This window comes from Lissotriton helveticus, chromosome 3_1 (assembly GCF_964261635.1).
Source record: "Lissotriton helveticus chromosome 3_1, aLisHel1.1, whole genome shotgun sequence".
Lineage (NCBI taxonomy): Eukaryota > Metazoa > Chordata > Amphibia > Caudata > Salamandridae > Lissotriton > Lissotriton helveticus.
Window position 1 is genome coordinate 1,038,913,565 of NC_136061.1, and position 17,705 is coordinate 1,038,931,269.

Below are 17,705 nucleotides of genomic sequence, written 5' to 3' on the forward strand. Positions count from 1 at the left end.
CAGACTCATGACAATTTACGGAGAGTGATTCACCTGATTGAGAAGGCCTCTAGGTTCCGGATTCCTGCTGTGTTGGTGGGTCTGGATGCGGAAAAGGCCTTTGACCGGGTCGATTGGGACTTTCTGTTCCGCACCCTGACTGCTTTTGGATTCTCACCCCAATTCCTAACGATGCTTCAGGCAAATTTCCATCGACCGACCTCGACGGTGTTGGTTAACGGACACCGGTCAGCTGCGTTCCCCCATTCCAGAGGTACGAGACAGGGGTGCCCTCTCTCCCCCCTTCTCTTTGCCTTGAGTATTGAGCCTCTGGCGCTAGCGATCCGGGAGAATGACCACATCAAGGGCATACCCTTCACGGGGGAGCAACATAAAATATCTCTCTTTGCAGACGATGTCCTGCTGTCTTTAGGTGACCCCGCTCGATCCCTACCATCTGTCCACGAGGAGCTATCCCGGTTCGAAGCAGTGGCGGGATTCCGAGTCAATTTTGACAAGTCGCAGGTCCTGAATTTGACCCTCCCGTCAGCGGAGGTGGATCGGCTATGCGGGCTGACGACCCTGTCTTGGACCCCCTCGTCCTTGCTGTACCTGGGGGTACACCTCACGCCGACGGTGGGCTCCCTCTTTGCGGCGAACTTCCCCCCCCTGTTGGCCTCGGTGCGCAATGACCTTGACCGGTGGAAGCCGAAATACCTTTCGTGGCTCGGCCGGATACATGCGCTTAAAATGGTCCTCCTCCCCAAGTTCCTTTACCTTTTTCAGGCCCTGCCCATCCCTTTAGACGCGGACTTCTTCCGCCGCCTGAAAACGATGATGCTGAAGTTTGTTTGGCAGGGGGGCCGGGCTCGGATACCCTTTACGACACTCCGTCGGCCGAGGGAGGAGGGGGGAGTCGGGCTCCCGGACATGCTGCTGTATTACAAGGCCGCACAGTTACGGGTGATAGTGGAGTGGACCCAACAGCTTTTGGAGAATCACTGGCTACATATGGACCGGTCGGTGGCGGGTAGGTCGATCTGGGACCTGGCCTGGAAGCCTAAAGTGGATCGGCCAAAGAATGCTTACATCAGCACTCCCACTAGCACGGTTCTAAAGGTGTGGGATACGCTCACTGGTGACGAACGATGGACCACCTTCCCCTCTCCCTTCACTCCCATCCACTTTAATCCGGCCTTCCCGCCGGCCGCTCAGGAGGGTCCCTACCGCCAGTGGCGTGAGGGTGGATGCCGGGCACTCACGCACTTGTTTCATGGGAACGTGCCCCTCACCTTCCACAATTGTATGCGTGATTATGGTCTTTTACCTACAGAGCGCTACCGTCATGCCCAGCTCCTTCATTGGGCGACCTCGGAGGGGGTCCGTGAGGCTGCTACTCGTCCACTCTCTCTCTTTGAATCCTTCTTGCTTCGCACCTCGACGATGCGGGGGGCAATTTCGTTTTTATACAGCCTGCTCCTGCGCACGGTGGTTGCCCCTCGCCCTCGATATATGGAGCGGTGGGAGAGCCTTTTGGAGCGGGACATTTCTGATATGGAATGGAAACACCTCTGGAGAGATGTGGCTGCGCTCAACCACTCTGTGAGCCTTCGAGAAGCCCACCTGAAAACAATGTATGACTGGTACCTGTACCCCTCCAGGCTCCATCGCATCTTTCCTACGTCATCGGATCGATGTTGGAGAGGGTGTGGCCTGCTGGGCGACTTCCAACATATTTGGTGGGATTGCCCGATCATCCGCCCCTTCTGGTCGGAAATACTCTCCCACATCAAGGAGATATTGGGGTACCCGATCTCGGACTCGATGGCTCATGTCCTGCTGGGTCTTCGACACCCAGTGTTGGAACACCAGACTAAGGCTGATAAGCGTATCCAGTGGCTGTGCCTCGGGGCGGCTAAGCTCACCCTGGCAGCGGCGTGGAAAAAACCGCAAGCACCGGCTGTATCATTGTGGCACTCAAGGTTGTGAGGCCTTCTGAGCATGGAAAGAATGTCGGACATCTTCCTGGGGAATTTTAAGAATTTCCACTTCCGGTGGGGTCCACTAGTTCGCTTTTTGTCATCTGGCCTACCATCGGCGGTATGCCCGCCCACGCTACGAGCCTTGCATTTGTTTCAAGTATGATTGGTTTGTGTGTCCTCCCTCCGAGATATGGTGGGAGCGTGGATGTGTCGTCACCACCGGGGAAGGGTGGGGGTTGGGGGGAGAACCAGTTGGGGTTTTGTTATTCTTCATTGTTGCGGCTCTGCTTAGCTTGGGGCCTGGGGAATTCTATGGCTTCATGTACCTTTCTTTTATTGCTGCTGGACAGTATTTCTGCGGACGATTGAGAAGGCACGAGCGTTGGGTCTGACATTCCCTGATGAAGCGTGTACTATTGTAGCTTGCTTCCAGCTTTTTCATTTATTGCATACTACACTCCCCTGTGTGGGATTTGTGGCGGAGTTGTCGCCTATTCTTTTCCTTTCCCCCCTTCTTCCCTTCCCTCTTTCTTTTGAACAAATGCAATAAAAATATATTTTACAAAAAAAAAAAATCTTTCTTTCAAATGAGCACCATGGAGAAACAACGTTCTCCATTTCAGGAGGGAGGTAAACCAAGAAGGGCACTCTAGAAGGAATTCTCTTTCTTGCTCTTTAATCAAACCTGGTCTTCTGAAATTTACCAACCTACATTTACATGCAAGATGAAACATTGCAAAAATTGGAACAGTTAGTTGTGGAAGGCAGTAAATATGTAAAATAGGATTTAAAAAGGCTTTGTCTACAATTCATTTTTTAAAATAAGCTTTTAATCTGTTTAACTGAGCGTTGCTATATCACGATAAATATATTGAGTCAATTAAAAGGAATTAATGTAACAAAAAAACTGAGTTCAATGTGAAGATTGATGGTCAAATGGGGACATATCCTTTTTTATTCATTTTGATTGGTACCACCTCCAGCAATGCCTTAGTGGCCACACCTCTTACCATTATTGTGTTTAGTTAAGTGACACATAAAGAGAATGCAAATTAAGGTTAAGAGATCAGAGACCCTCATCTACAAAACACCTGAGGAAGAATTAAAACAAAAATAAGGCTTTGAGGTCATTCACGCTACTGCCCAAAAAGACATATTTGGATCTAGTGGCAGTAGCTGTAACATTAAGAAGGCATAATAGAAGGGAGTAGTATTACCACCAAGAGATATATTGCTGTGTAAAAAGCCCTATATTAGCGTTAGCATTTTCAAGAGAAAGAACTATAGGATTTAAGATATTAATAATAAGATAACGAAAAGAAGTATGGATCTGAATTGCTGGCTTGCCATCTGACGGTCAATGCTCCCAATCATTCAATGTATTATGTTTATCTCCGTTCCTTTTCTATACTCTTTTTACTTTAATATATTGCTTAATTTTTTAAATATTTCTTTTTGCTTCTTTTTAATTTCTTGACTCACCCATCTAGCATACTTCCAATTCTGACAGTATGGCATATTTAGAGTATTGGTTTAAAAACGCAAATCAACACTACCATGTCAAGTACTTTGAGGTCCCAACTTAACAAAATACTGCTTACCAGTATCAACAGTCTTTCATTTAAAAAGAAAAAATTCCTTCCTACCAGCGGTCAAGCAAGGCATAAGAACAACTATCTAAAACTATTACAAACATGTTTGCATCAATGGTTTTAAAATGGAGTTAAAAACTAATTTAAACACTCAATTAAATGTAAGAGCTGTCACTAAACTTGGTTTCAGTATGTTTGATTTACCTGTTAAAACAGCACCGATAGTTGTCAAAGTAAATTCTTCCTCTTTCGTACGCAACAGGAGATTTGGAATGTTTTGTCCAGACATTCTGGAATTTCGTGCTTTTCTGAAATACAAATTGGTTCATTTTTATCCAAGAAAATGCAGATTTTCTCGGCTTCTGTATGCATACTTCATATACTCATTTGTGTCAGGATATACAATAGGGATTTCAGTAGTTGTTTTCATATAACATATTTTGTTATATTTTACAATCCTATGCTAATCATAATGCACCAAGATAAAAAAAAAATCGAATGATTTTAATTCTTGGTCACCTATTCAATACCATAGCAACCACTTGGAAACACCTTTGAGTCGATCTTAAAGTCTGTAATAAAATCAATCACTGCATAAACATAACCCTTACGAGCACACAGCTCTGGTTTGTGAATATACGAGGAAAATTACTATTGGGTCTTGGTATTAGGGCTAAGGCAATATTTCACAAAAGACTAAGTAATTAAGAAAGTAAATACATTGAACAATTAGTCAGACGGAGTATGAAATAATGACCACAGCTAGTATAGATAGATTTCCCACAGAAGTATTCTTTTTACCTTAGTATTTATTTATATTGAACATTTATAAAGTGCAACAGAGGCTATGGAGTAGTGAATCAAAGAAGAGAACCTACAGCTTTCAGAGTAGGTCAAAAGAAAATATTTGTTTTGATCATCGTAAAAAAATAATAATAATAAATTAACATTTTTTTTCTCCAGGATTTGATTTTTATAAGCGCTTCTGGACTCTGCTTAACTTTGAACTCTATTTTAGTCTTTTGTCTATATACTATGACCTTACTAGAGGGAGAGTGTTATATGACCATTAGGGTAATTCTCAACATTGCTAAGTTAGTATGAGCTCTGCTGCTTATGCGCACATTACTACATGACTTTATTTTGCAAGACTCTGTTTGTGCCTTTCACATGAGAACTGTCTGCTTTCTGTGTGCTCTGCTGTTCCTGGAGTTTAGTCTGAATACGATGTGCAAGGTCAATAAACTTGCCCCTTGTTATTCTGTTCTGGTCAGTCCCTAGCACCTAGACAAAACATGCTACATGCAGCTGTCCTGCTGGAAAGCTTGTGCTTTGATATTACAGGGATGCATGATGATCACACACACTTGGAGAAAGACCTTTCCTTGGAGAAGAGCTATGCTGTTCCTATGATGTAAACCTACCATCTAGGCTCTAAGGTATGGGATCTGCTGACAAAGCCCAGAGATCTTACTTCATATAATAAACCTCGACTTACCAATGGGAGTGTGGTTAGGCCTTATAGTCCTTTTTCCACTGTCTGTATATGATGACATCCCCCTTCATATTCTATGGTATTGTAACAATGCTAATTGTTCTAGGTTTATGCATTTTAGTACTGGTAGTGGCTCGTATACTGCATTATAGAACACAATAGGTAAACTAACATTTTGAACTATACAGTGACTGACAATCCTTATTGTGGACAAGTACGAGTCAGTGAGAGAAAGGGTGTGTCTTCCTACCGCGATTCCTGAGAGAGTCAGGAGTGTTATGTTCTGGATTGTCTAATCACTTGTAGCTTCGTGATTATGTAGGAGAATGAATGAGACACTATAGTTAGTGGGTTTTGGGATTTTGGGTACTAAGGTGGTAGGAAGGTACAACCCCTATACACCGAGGTCCTGTTTTCCTGCGCATAGTTCTGTGTATGTGCCGAATCCCCGGAAAAACAAAGAGGTGGGTTTTGAACACTTTTCAAAACTCATTGAGATTGACAGCATCTCTCATCAAAGAAGGTTAAAGATTCCACATGTTCCTGTGTGCAGTGAAAGAGCATGACCACCCACGATTGTTTACTTACTCACTAAACTTTCATTAGAGATGCAGAAGACCACCTAAGTCATGTAAAGGGACATACTTGGCAAAGCATGTTAACAGAAAAGCCTGTCCCTGTTGCAAAAGAGCTTTGTAGCAAATGTCCTTCAATTTATATCAAATGCACTTGGCCACTCAGAGCCAACAGAGATACACTAGATGATGGGAAACTAGATCAATCATATTATTTCTTTTTTTTTTTTACTTTTCTCTTGGACACTTTTCTCTTTTTCTTTCGGACAAAAGGACCACCGATGATGATAAAAGTGGGCACAACTGGTACCAACCAGTGACCCCGTTGGTGGTGAGCATGTGAGGGGTCATTTTGACTTTCACAATTTTTGTTTATCACACGTTTTTCTGCTGATTCAGGAAATCATTTTGGTTCTGAATGTACACGGAGTTAAGTTGAAAGGAAATTAGTATTTAATTTTCAGGAAACTGTCAGTTGTAAAAATTGGGTTTTAATGAAAGGCGGAAAACATTTTGAGACTACCTCATAAAAAATAAAAAAGGAGTGTATGGAATTTAGTAAATTACAGTACTACGCACACATTTTAAAAGCATTGAACCTGAAAATAGGCGCCTTAGAAACCAGGTTTTGGTGTTCTGATGATTTTTGAGTGGAGGGCGACCTGGTTTTCTTTTCCAGCTGTAGCTCCTTTTTGAATAAATATATAAATATATATACACATATCAATCATATGGGTACCAAGGACAAGTCTGGCAGTAGAGTTTTCGATTCCTTGTAGTCTGCGAAGAAGCTAATGGAGGGGCCTCACAAAAACAGGTGACACTGGTGGCAACATGAAGACGGGAAATCAAGCAGTAATAGAAATACATGGGTCTTAACTTCATAAAGAAGTGGAATTGTAGTGGCATCCTTTGAAAGTACAAGAATGTGACCAATACCTAAAGAAGAATTTAGGGTTAATGTCCTTACTAGGTAGCTGAAGATATTTTACCTTACAGGGTTAAGTAGGAGCAAGATTTAATGTTAAAAACTTTGCTTTAGTCTCTATTCAGATAATGTACACTAAAGATATTGAGACAGCCCCCCTAAATTCTAGTGGCTCAGATATCACAAGAAAGGGGACACAACATCAGTAGAGACCCGACATGCAGTGTGTCCCCGAGCTCCGGGAGTGAGACGACAAAATGAAAGGTATGGGAGAGACTTGCTCGGACGTAATCCTCTCATATAAACCCATAACGAAGTATTAATAATGTATTTTGATACTAATATGTACCACATTTCATATATTTTATAGATAGGGGAAGCTTGCCTATGTGTCTACTAACGAGTAACCCGAGTGGGACTTAAAATGGCTGCTAACGCGGAAAAATCTATTGCGCATGCGTCGGCTGCTTCTACAAAGAATGACGTCCTTACGCTTCGAGGGAAATTTCTGCTTCTGTGCAAATACATCTTTGCTAAAACTAAAAATAAGTTATATACTAAATGCTAATGCATCAAGAGTCTTTATAAGTAAATGGGATTAGAGTAGAGATCGGTGGAGTACAGTGAAATCATTTTATTTTTAAATTAATATTTTTTCTTTTGACCTCTCTATTAATTTGTATTTGGGCCTCTGAGTGATGCTAAAAGCCTGTACCCCACGTGGTTCTTCATGCGTGCGCAGACATGGCAAACCAGAAACAGTGATGTCAAAGCTTGAAACTTGTCCAAGGACGTTCTCAGTACATGTCCTGGGACCAGCTGAACATCCTGAAGAATCAATGGACAACTGAAAATTGTACACATTTTTGTTGATAAAATTGAAAACATGGGTAGGAAATAAAGCTTGGGAGAACAAATTAATGGTCGAGACTTTATTTTTTTTTTTAATCTGTTTATTGATTTTACGGTATACACAGTAATCAGCAAATATCGCATTACAATTGTATATCATATGTTACTACAAGCTTTGTTACTGAACAAACAACAAACCAAACAGCTGGTACCGCTTCCGACATCTTTACAACATAGCAATACTTCAGAGGGAGGGGAGATCAATAGCAATACAAGCAATGCAGTCAGCAATGAAATAATACGGGTCGAGTGAAAGGCACAATAGTGCACTTCGTGTGGAGTGAGAGACATGAAAGACCTGGTTATATATACAGTACAGAGACATGAGCGTTGACATGACCTCGACATATATGGTGTAAAAACTGCAAATTTCTGAACCTCGGCTCTTACAGTAGGGGGATGCCTTACCAGCCACCCTGTCTTGGGACTAGCCTGGCCCATTCGCAGAGCTTTGATCTGTCGTGATACTCGGGGAGTGCGACCCTCTGGTGGACCATTGTACAAACGGCTCCCATATGTCTTTAGGCCTAGATGTTGGTGGCATAAGTTCCCAGTATATACCTAGTTGGGTGTGGCCGTATGTGACATCTGATAACCATTCAGTAAAGGTGGGTATTCTTTTCCTTCCCCATTTAAGGGCAATCTGCCTACGCGCGTATAGCAACAGGATGGCATGCAATTTGCGCCGTCGGGGTAGGGTATGCTGTCCCAGAAGGCCCAGGTGTGGTGATGGCACATCATTGCGTTCGACAATCTGGTTGACTGCCGTGAAAATGTCCGCCCAGTATTGTACAAGCGCCCGGCAGTCCCACGCCATATGCAAGAATGAAGCAGGTTCATACCCACATCTCCAACAGCGTGCATCTTCGCGCAGCTTCATTTTGTAAAGACTAATCGGGGTTCTATAATAACGATGTAGAAATTTGAAATGCACAAGTCTAAGTTTATAATTGGGGGATAATTCTGTCAATTGTTTGCAACAGTAGTTCCATTGCTCATCCGACAGGGGAGGATCTAACTCGATGTTCCAAAGCTGTAAGGATTTAGGCTGCATGATGGGGGTCTGTTCCTACATGGCAGTATATAACCGAGCAACTAACCTCTTAGGGGAAGACTTGGCCAAAACGGATTCCAATGCGTTCAGCGTCGGAGGGGCCTCTGGGAATCCCTCCCACATTGCGCGGCAAGTGGCTTTTAATTTATGATAGGCGAACTTCTCCGCAAAGGTCGTCTCCCAATCTTCCGTGTCTGCAGGTAGAGACCTAAATTTGCCCTCCGGATATAAATCTGCAAAGGTTAGCAGCTGTGTACCCCCTATTTCTACCACCCTCTCTCCCAGCTCCAGACATGGTAGTATGGGGTTATCTCACAATGGCATAGAGGGCGCGTACAACATTGGGACGTCAGCACGCCTCTGGAGTTCCCTCCAGACCCACCGCAATAGGTCAGCAGTATCAACATCTTGCCTGGGCCGAGGTGCTTTTTTTGTAGAGGGCCACTTTCAGTGGCGTGGGTGCCACCGCGTCCATCTCCACCGTAACATGCGGCTGATACGGTGTGGGATAAATCCAGAAGTGGAGAAATTGTGCCTGTGCACACAACGCATATAACGGCATGTCCGGAGCCCCGAGACCCCCCAGTCTGAGTGGAAGCGTCAGAAGATTCCAGGAGGCCCTGGCCTGCCCACCAGCCCATACCAATGACAACATCTGTGTTCGCAGGGTTTTATAAAAATGCTGTGTAAGGGGGACTGGTATATTAGTAAACAAATACAGGAATTTAGGCAATACCACCATTTTTAGCAATGCCACCCTCCCTGTAATGGACAATGGAAATTTAGACCAAATGGCCACTTTGGATTCCAACCAGACCATAGCCCGTCCAAAATTCAGGTTCCATATGTCCTGCAGGCAGCGACTCAGCCAAACTCCCAAGTATTTTACTTCATCAGCTTCCCAACGCAATGGGAACTCCGAGAGCACCACAGACGTACCATCAGTAAGCGGGAATATCTCCGATTTCTTCCAATTTATGGTGATACCAGATAGGCCCCCAAAACGAATACATTCGCGAAGCACTGGGTCCAGGTTAACTGAAGGGTTAGTGATATACAGAGTGACATCATCTGCATACATGGAGATCAAGAGGCTCCTAGAACTGAAACTGATACCCCGGGCTGTGTGGTGCTGCAGAATTCTGGCCGTAAGGGGTTCCATCGCAATGGAGAATAAGAGGGGCGAAAGGGGACAGCCCTGTCTCCTCCCCCTAGTTATAGGAAAGCAGCTAGATATCAGTCCATTGACTCGCATTTGAGCTTGGGGTTATTCGTAGAGCAGCTTGATGCGGGCGATAAATAAGGGGCTGAAATCCATGCGGCCAAGAACTCTGAAAAGGTACGCCCATTCAAGCGAATCAAACGCTTTCGTTGTGTCTAAGAAAATAGCGGCTGCCTGCGTGCTGGGATGTAAATAATGGAGAACAGAGAAGAGCGTCCATAAGTTATGCGAAGTCGCTCGCCCAGGGATAAACCCGGACTGGTCCGGGAGGGCCACCATCGGCAGTAGAGGCTGTAAACGATTGGCCAGCAGCTTGGCATATGTCTTCACGTCAACATTGATCAATGAAAGTGGGCGATAGGAATCCAGTTCTTTTTTGTCTTTATATTATTTTAGCAAAGTTATTATAAGCACCTCGCGCAAGGAGGGGGGGAGAGTGCCAGATTCTAATGCCTCATTGTATACTGTAAGAAGATGGGGGGCTAATTCCTCACTATAAGCTTTATAGAAGGCCGTGGGCAGGCCATCAGGCCCAGGGGCCTTACTCAGGGGTAGGCTCTTAATCTCCTGCTTGACATCTTCAGTTGTTATGGGTAAATCCATGTATCGTCTGTGCATGTCATTAACCCAAACGAGAGCTATAGAGTCTAGGAATTCCTGCAAGTTTTCCGATTGAACCGATTGGGTAGCAGTGTATAAGGTGGTGTAGAACGCAGCAAATTTCCTTAGTACACCCTCTTGCCCCGCCACGACCTCCCCATCTGGTGCATGTATAGTGTGGGTGAAGGCAGTGGAGTTGGATCATATTGGCAAGAGTGCGCCCTGACCTATCGCCCTCCCCATACCGCCTGGCTTCAGAATGCTTCCCTAGAAATTTCAACTCCCTCTGTGCCTCCTCAGCAAACTCTAACAGCTTGCTCTTCAGCTCGGCCGCTAGTACTGGGCTAGCCGTAGCGCAAAAGCGTGCCTCTAGTTCCTTGATCTCTCGTTCCATCTGTGTCAGCGTATCCCTAAGTGCCTTTAAGACCCCTGCCTGCCTTGCAATGCACTTCCCTCGTATCACCACCTTGAATGCATCCCACAAAATGGCCTCCGATGGGACCGTACCAGAATTCAGGTCTAAGTACTCAACTACATCTTTCCTGATTTCTTCTTTAAATGCCTCATCCAACAATGCATGAGGCGGCAAACGCCAGCTAAACGCGTGTGTAGGTGCATCAGGTAGCGTTAGTGTGAGCAAGCAAGGAGCATGATCAGATAGAGAGCGCGCCAAATGAGAAGTGTGTACCACCCAGGATGCTACGTCAGAGGACACCAGCCAGAAGTCTAATCGGAACCAGGCAGCGTGCTGGGTCGTAATACATGTCCCCTCGCGCTGCAGGGGGTGCCTATCCCTCCAGATGTCCACCAATGCCCCCTCGGAAATCAGTTCCCTTAAGGCTGCTCCAGCTTGGGGATGTAGTGGGTGAGGCAAACCCTGCCTGTCTAGGTGGTCATTCAGCACTGCGTTAAAATCACCCCCCCATATTATCGTGTCACATTGTGTCGCTACAATTCGGGCCTATACATCTCTAAAGAAGTCCGGGGAGTCGACATTTGGACTATAAACAGACACCAGGACAACCTGTTTACCCCCTAGGAGTCCATGTAGGACTATATACCTCCCTTCCTGATCTACGTGGACCTCGATGTCCTTCCAATCTAGATTTATGCGGATCAGTATAGCCACCACGCAAGCGTAATTAGAATAGATAGCAGAATGCATTTTCGCCCAGCGTGCATGTCTAAGTCTCGGGGATGGTGTAACATTCAAATGAGTTTCTTGTAAAAAACATAAGTCGATCTTGTGTCGTGTCAAATAAGCGTGCATAAGTCTGGCCTTCCTGTTATCGTTCAGACCCCTAATGTTCCATGTTAATACATTAATTCTCACTGGCTGCATGGTAGCAGAGCTTCAATAGTGTCAGTGCCGACGCTCCCCCCATAGCCATATGGAGCTCCAATGTAAGGACCAAAAAGAATAGAGATTGTGCGGACGAGAAAAAAACAAAAAAAAAACAATACCACCCACCTCCCACTCCAACCCCCCAAATAGGTTGGGTAGAATCCCCCCCAAACCCACTATAAAAGCGGGCAAATTTGAACAATGGGATATTTCCCGTAGGGGCGAGGATACAGCGGCATACTCCCCCGTTTGCACAGGGTGGCTGAGAACAAAAACATATGCCCTCCCGCGGCGGCACGGCCAGGCCACGCACGGATCCCAACAGTTACAAAAGCGCTATTCAAAGGCCTGTGCTGCGACAGCTCAGAATGTACTCACTTAAAAGACAAAATATACATGGCATTAAACATGATAACGTCAGCAAAGATATGGCAACAAGAGCGGGGGCGGCAAAACCTAGTCAATGGCGCGGCAAGCATAGGCTACAATACACAGAGCACATCCAATATCGTGCAATCATTATCACTTAGGCGATCGGCCGCTGGCTCAGTCCCGCCACCATTTCTCTTCGACTTGGGCCCACATATGTGTTTAGAAAATTTAAGTGCAGATTTAGCGTCGGCAAAGAAGTGGGCTGAGCCATCATGTGAAACCTTAAGTTTCGCTGGATAAAGTAGAGAGTACGGGACCTGCGCCTGCATCAGCAGACGCTTAGCTGGAAGAAATTCCCGACGAGCAGCCTGCACCGCAGGGGGTGAAGTCAGGGTAGAATGATATAGTATTCCCTTTGTGGGTGATTTGACCTCTTTCCCTCGACAGTCTCAAAATGGTGTCTCTGTCTTGGTAATTCAATATTTTGGCCAGGATGGGCCTAGGCGTGCCCCCAACCGGCGGCTTTTGGCCCAGCGCCCTATGCGCCGTTTCAACCGTGAAAACTGGAGAAAGGTGAGGGTCAAAAAGTTCGTGGAGCAGGTCTTCTACGAAGATCTCCATTTTAGGCATGGCTGTAGTCTCCGGAATCCCAGTGATTCTAAGGTTGTTTCTCCTCGAGCGGGCTTCAAGGTCATCGTTCTTTGCTCTGATGACCGTTAGGAGCTTGTCCATGTTCAGGAGTTGTTCTTTTGTTTCCTGTGAAATTCAACCTGCCTATTCTCCAAACTGTCCAGCTGTGTTTCGTGTGCTGTGACCTGCGATTTCACCGTGTCCAACTGCGAGGTCAAGGTGTCCAGTTTAGCGTCTATGTTTCGTAGGCTGGAACGCACGTCAAGCATGAGCGAGCGCAGGTCTTCCTCCTGTTCCTCCGTCACGACTTCACTACCTGTCGCGCTCTAAGTGCCCGGGTCCTGGTCATATTGTTTGTGCCCACGCTTGTTTTCAAATGTTATTTTGGGTTGCCTGGCGTCAGCCTTGCCCATGATGGCCGCACACCTGAACTCACTGTGTGAGTTCGACTGTTCGTCGTGGGGTAGTGTACCCAAGCACAGGGGCGCCAATCTCCCTCGACCTGCGGCCTCAGGAGGATGCCAATACTCACAGGACCGAGCGTGATAGAAGGCAAGGATTTGTATACCTGTTGTTGCTCGCTAGCAGGACGCTGGGGCGTCGCGAGCCGGGCAGGGCCCAGGAGCCAGTCGCGCGGGTCTTACCTTCCGCGCCTAGAAGTGCCCCAACTGCTCTGGCAATGAACGATGAAACTCGAGGGTGCAACAGGACCTCACTGCCCGCGCAGCCACCAGCGCCCCATCCACTACCACACAGGTCAGGGCCTCGTTCAGCAGGGATGCCACTGCGAATAGGCGCAGCGGGCACCCTTCGCACACAAAATGGCGGCCAATCGAAGGTCCGGCGTGGATCCCTAAATGCACCGGCAGCTGCGCTTGATCACAAAGTTGGCATCCACTCCCATCGGTATGTTGAACCTCCGGCACAGAGGTACTGCACCGAGGCACCACAGCGAGCCACACACAACTGCTGGTGCGAGTCGGCCACACCACTCGCAAGCCAGTGCGTCGCCCAGTCCACAGATTAACTCACCCCGACATAGGGGGAATCCCAAGGGCCGCCGCTTACTCAATCAGACTGTCGGCAGTGGATCTCCGTCCAGGCGCCACAGGCAACACGGGCGCAGTGTGAACGATGCGGCCACGGTGCTACAGCTTCGGCCGCCTGGTACAAGCGACGCGGCCAGATCGCACCCAAAATGGCCACTGTCGCGGCGTTGTTCTCCTCCACCCCTCAACAGTCTGGCGGGCGCGGGCAGGCTCAGGATCGCGAACCGAATAGCCGCGACAGTGTCTCACCAGTCGCCGAACAGCTATGTAGTACTCCGATGTGTGTCCGGACAGGCCTTCCGCTGCGGCTCCCGAGGGCAGGCCGTCTCCGTCGCCCAAGACCCGCATCGAGCTCGATTTTGGCGCTCCTCCAGGGCCAACGGTCCGCCATTTGGCCCACGCACCGCACACTCCGCCACAGCGATTGACGGCCCCTCTCGCCGATCAGCGGACCGAAAGTCAGATTGCTGTGTGCGCCAGGGTCTCCTCTAACAGCACAGCCTGCCGCACCACTGCAGGAGTGCTATATACCAGGATTTATTTAGGATAAATATCTCAGCCGGCGGAGCTCGCTCAGGCAGCGGCCATTTCGCAGCCCTGCTAGCCACACCCCAATGGGCGAGAACTTAAAACAATTAACTAAAGAAAATTATTAAAACCTAGCATGGTGTGATGATCATCCCCTCAGCCTATCCAATCAGAAATAGGAGTTTCATAAAGTTGAAACATTGAGGGTGGTACATGCCATTAGGAAAGTATAATTGAAGTAGTGAGTTAGCACAGTTGTGGCAGTCGCTTCAAGAAACGCTGAGAGACCGAGATGCTCTCCGAATGCGGATCGAATATTTGAAGAAGCAGACTTAGAATTCTAAAGCCAAATTATTAGAAGAAGATCACCGAAGAATCGAGGAGGTAAATTATTACAAGAAGATCGTAGAAGAATCGAGGAGGAAGTTAGTGTCAGAGAGGGGTGAGACGCAGGCGTCGAATCCAGAAGAGGTCATCTATCCTGTCCTGAAGTCCCTGTCATCTGTCCTTTCCCAGAGGACCCATCAAACACTTTGCCAGAGGAGTCTGATTTTCACACCATCCTAGGTAAATATATCTCTGTGTATTGTGTCAATGTACTTCTCTCTCTCTATCCTCTTTTTCCTGGGGTACTGTTTTGTGATTATCTCATTGAAATAGAATACTAAAAGTTTGGTAAAAGAGATCTTACTTCCTCGGAAAGATGGAGTTAACACTGTAATTTGTTTGCTCATATGATATAATTAGATAAAACATCTGAAACTTTCTCGAGTCTGTGGTCATTTAATAAATAGGAGGTAAATGAACCTATGTCATATAATCAATTACTATTCAACTAAATAGGTCCATTGACTTAAAGAAAGGCTTTATGATCAGTGAAAGATTAGCGAAATGATAGGTAACTGATCTAAATTAAAGCATTTGTAAACATTGACCCCCAGAGGTGTAAAATAAATCAGCCTATACGAATGAATGTGTATATGGGCCCAGATGAACGTATGGTGATAAGTACGTTTTTTCAGGTTGGTTGCCCGCTGGGTCAAAGCCATGAAAGCCCTTCTGCATCCTTAAATCTTTTTTTTAAGAGACAACTGGCACTCGAACAGCCACAACCACCTCCCCTTCCTGGATGCTTTTTCTCTGATGCATTTTGAGAGGGGTGGCAGAGTTTATTGTCAAGAGAGCTGGCATATGGGAAGCAGGCGCTCCTGACATGGCCTCAGGAGCGAGCTGTGCAGTCCTGCTGAAGACATTCATTGCTCCATGCTCCATAAGGGGAAGCAGCCCTGGAGTGACACTTCAGAGAAGAGATACATAGAACTCAGTACAGACTTCCTGGGGAGCTCAAATGCTTATCTGTGATTAGAAAGCCGAGATGAGCTGAGGGCACAAAAAAGACTGCAGGAGTCCCGTATGATCTGTGTGTGTGCATTGTGCATCCCTTCCATTGTATTTTTGTCCTGAAGCGCTCCTCTCGGAGATCTGGCCCGTGCCCTCCTGGGACAGGTGTGCAGCATGCCCTGTGGTGTGGCTGTTGACTGAGATTTAGATGTGATGAACGCAGATTACACAAGGAGCTTAGCCGTGATTACTCTGTGCTGCCACCCCCAAGCAGCACACACTATGAAAAGGGAACAGGCTTTTATGTGTAATGCTGGCTCTATGGTTGGTTTTGGCACTCTAGATGGCATCTGATGGACTTATTGTTTTCTCCCGGGGTTGACTGTTTCATAGCTTCCTCCCACTCTGCTTCCTAGATAGCAGACATCAGGCCCACTGTCCTGAGTCATCGTGTTCTATTATCTATTATCTTCTTTGACATGCCAGAGGAAGTCTTACAATGGACCAACAAAAGGATCCATGTGAAGCCCCATACTTCACCACACGTTGACTCCAACTCTTCACAAGGGGACAGATGTGACAGGCCTTCAAAGACTTTGGCAAAGCACCGCAGTAGGTCTTGTTCATCTTGGAGAACCTCCCGGCAGATCGCTGACATCACAGCTGCTGGGGGTTATCTCTCTGCCTCTGTTATCGACCTGAGTGCATCCTAAGTGACGGTGGTGGGGCATTTACTCCTGCTGGCGCTTCCTACAAACTTTGATGTGAACAGTCTTACTGGTGACCTTAAGACTTTGCAAGTGGGTACTTGATTCCCCTGATTGTTTGTTCCTGTTGGGTATGGAAATCATTGGGACAGGCCTGGTGGGCTCCCTGTTGGGGCCTAGCGATTGTCTGCCCCGCGACAGTTAATTCCGGTTCTTGAAGTATGGGGGGATGGAGGTTGAAAAAGTATTTCTACTGTACTTTGTGCTTTTTCGTCCTTGCTTTTATTTTTTGTTTTTCTCTCTTGCTCTCTTTGTATGCCTGCCCTGCGCACATTTCTCCGCACAATTCACATGTCGATGCTGTTGTCCCACAATGCCATGGATGACCCAACACAGACTAGTCCTGTAGACCACTTGCGGGTGGTGTCATGGAATGTAAATGGCCTACAAGATAAGGTTAAAAGAGGGGCAGTGCTAAAACTTGCAAAGCGGATGGGGGCTGATGTTCTGCGTCTCCAGGAGACTCACCGCATCGGAAACAAAGTTCTGTGCCGGGCTCACTTTAAGTACACACAGGTTTTGCACTGGCATCTTTGATCAATACAGTCCCTTTTCAGCATATCAAGACATGGGCAGCCCAACACAGTTGATACATTGCTATAACGGAATACACTGTATGAGTAATCTCTTACTTTGCTGTGTGTTTATGCCTCCTCGTACAATCCTTTGTGGACCTGATGACGAGGCGCGATCTATTGAAGGTTATTTCCCACATAATATTGACTCAGTGGCATGCCCTCTGACACTGTGGGAAGCCCTAAAACCCATATTACGAGGGCCTGACTTTAGCTTTTGCAGGAGGGAGTGGTGTTGCAGAGCCCAAGATATAATAGATTTTGAGACCCGTACTGAGGAGCTAGACGCTCTAGGTCGTCGGAGTGATTGCCAAGCGGTGCGCAGGCAACTTGATCTTTTCCAGTAACAATACCAGCAGACCTTGCTGGATGAGGCCAAAATGGCATTGCAGGTAGCCCAAAGTCACATATATCAATTGAGGAACAAGTTGAGTAATATGCTCCATAGACTATGTAAAGGTATTCCTCAATCCTCCTCTATCCCCCTAATTAGAGACTTATCCGACACGTTGCTCACTGGACCAACAGAGATAGCGAGCAGCTTCTCTGTCAACTTTGAGAGTGTTTACACTCAGGGGGACTCTTTGTCGCGGGAGCAGATAAAGGACTTCGTACAGGCTCTCCCCCTTAAGACCCTTCCTCAACCAACCGTGACCTGCTGGACAATGCCTCACTGGGGAAGAGCTCTTGTCGGCCCCGTTAGGGTGAAATACTAGGAAGGCCTCTGGGCCGAACGCGCCCTTCTTTAAAGCTTATATG

General features: G+C 46.6%; 1 protein-coding gene across 4 annotated transcripts in view; it reads right to left on the minus strand.

The window, feature by feature from the left end:
* DCAF17 (DDB1 and CUL4 associated factor 17) overlaps positions 1-17,705 on the minus strand; it is a 426,798-nt gene that overhangs the window by 347,788 nt on the left and 61,305 nt on the right. For all 4 annotated transcript variants that reach the window (XM_078681578.1, XM_078681577.1, XM_078681579.1 and 1 more), the window contains exon 3: positions 3,758-3,861. In XM_078681578.1, the coding sequence (XP_078537704.1) occupies positions 3,758-3,861 (104 nt within the window). The remainder of the gene's footprint in view (positions 1-3,757; positions 3,862-17,705) is intronic.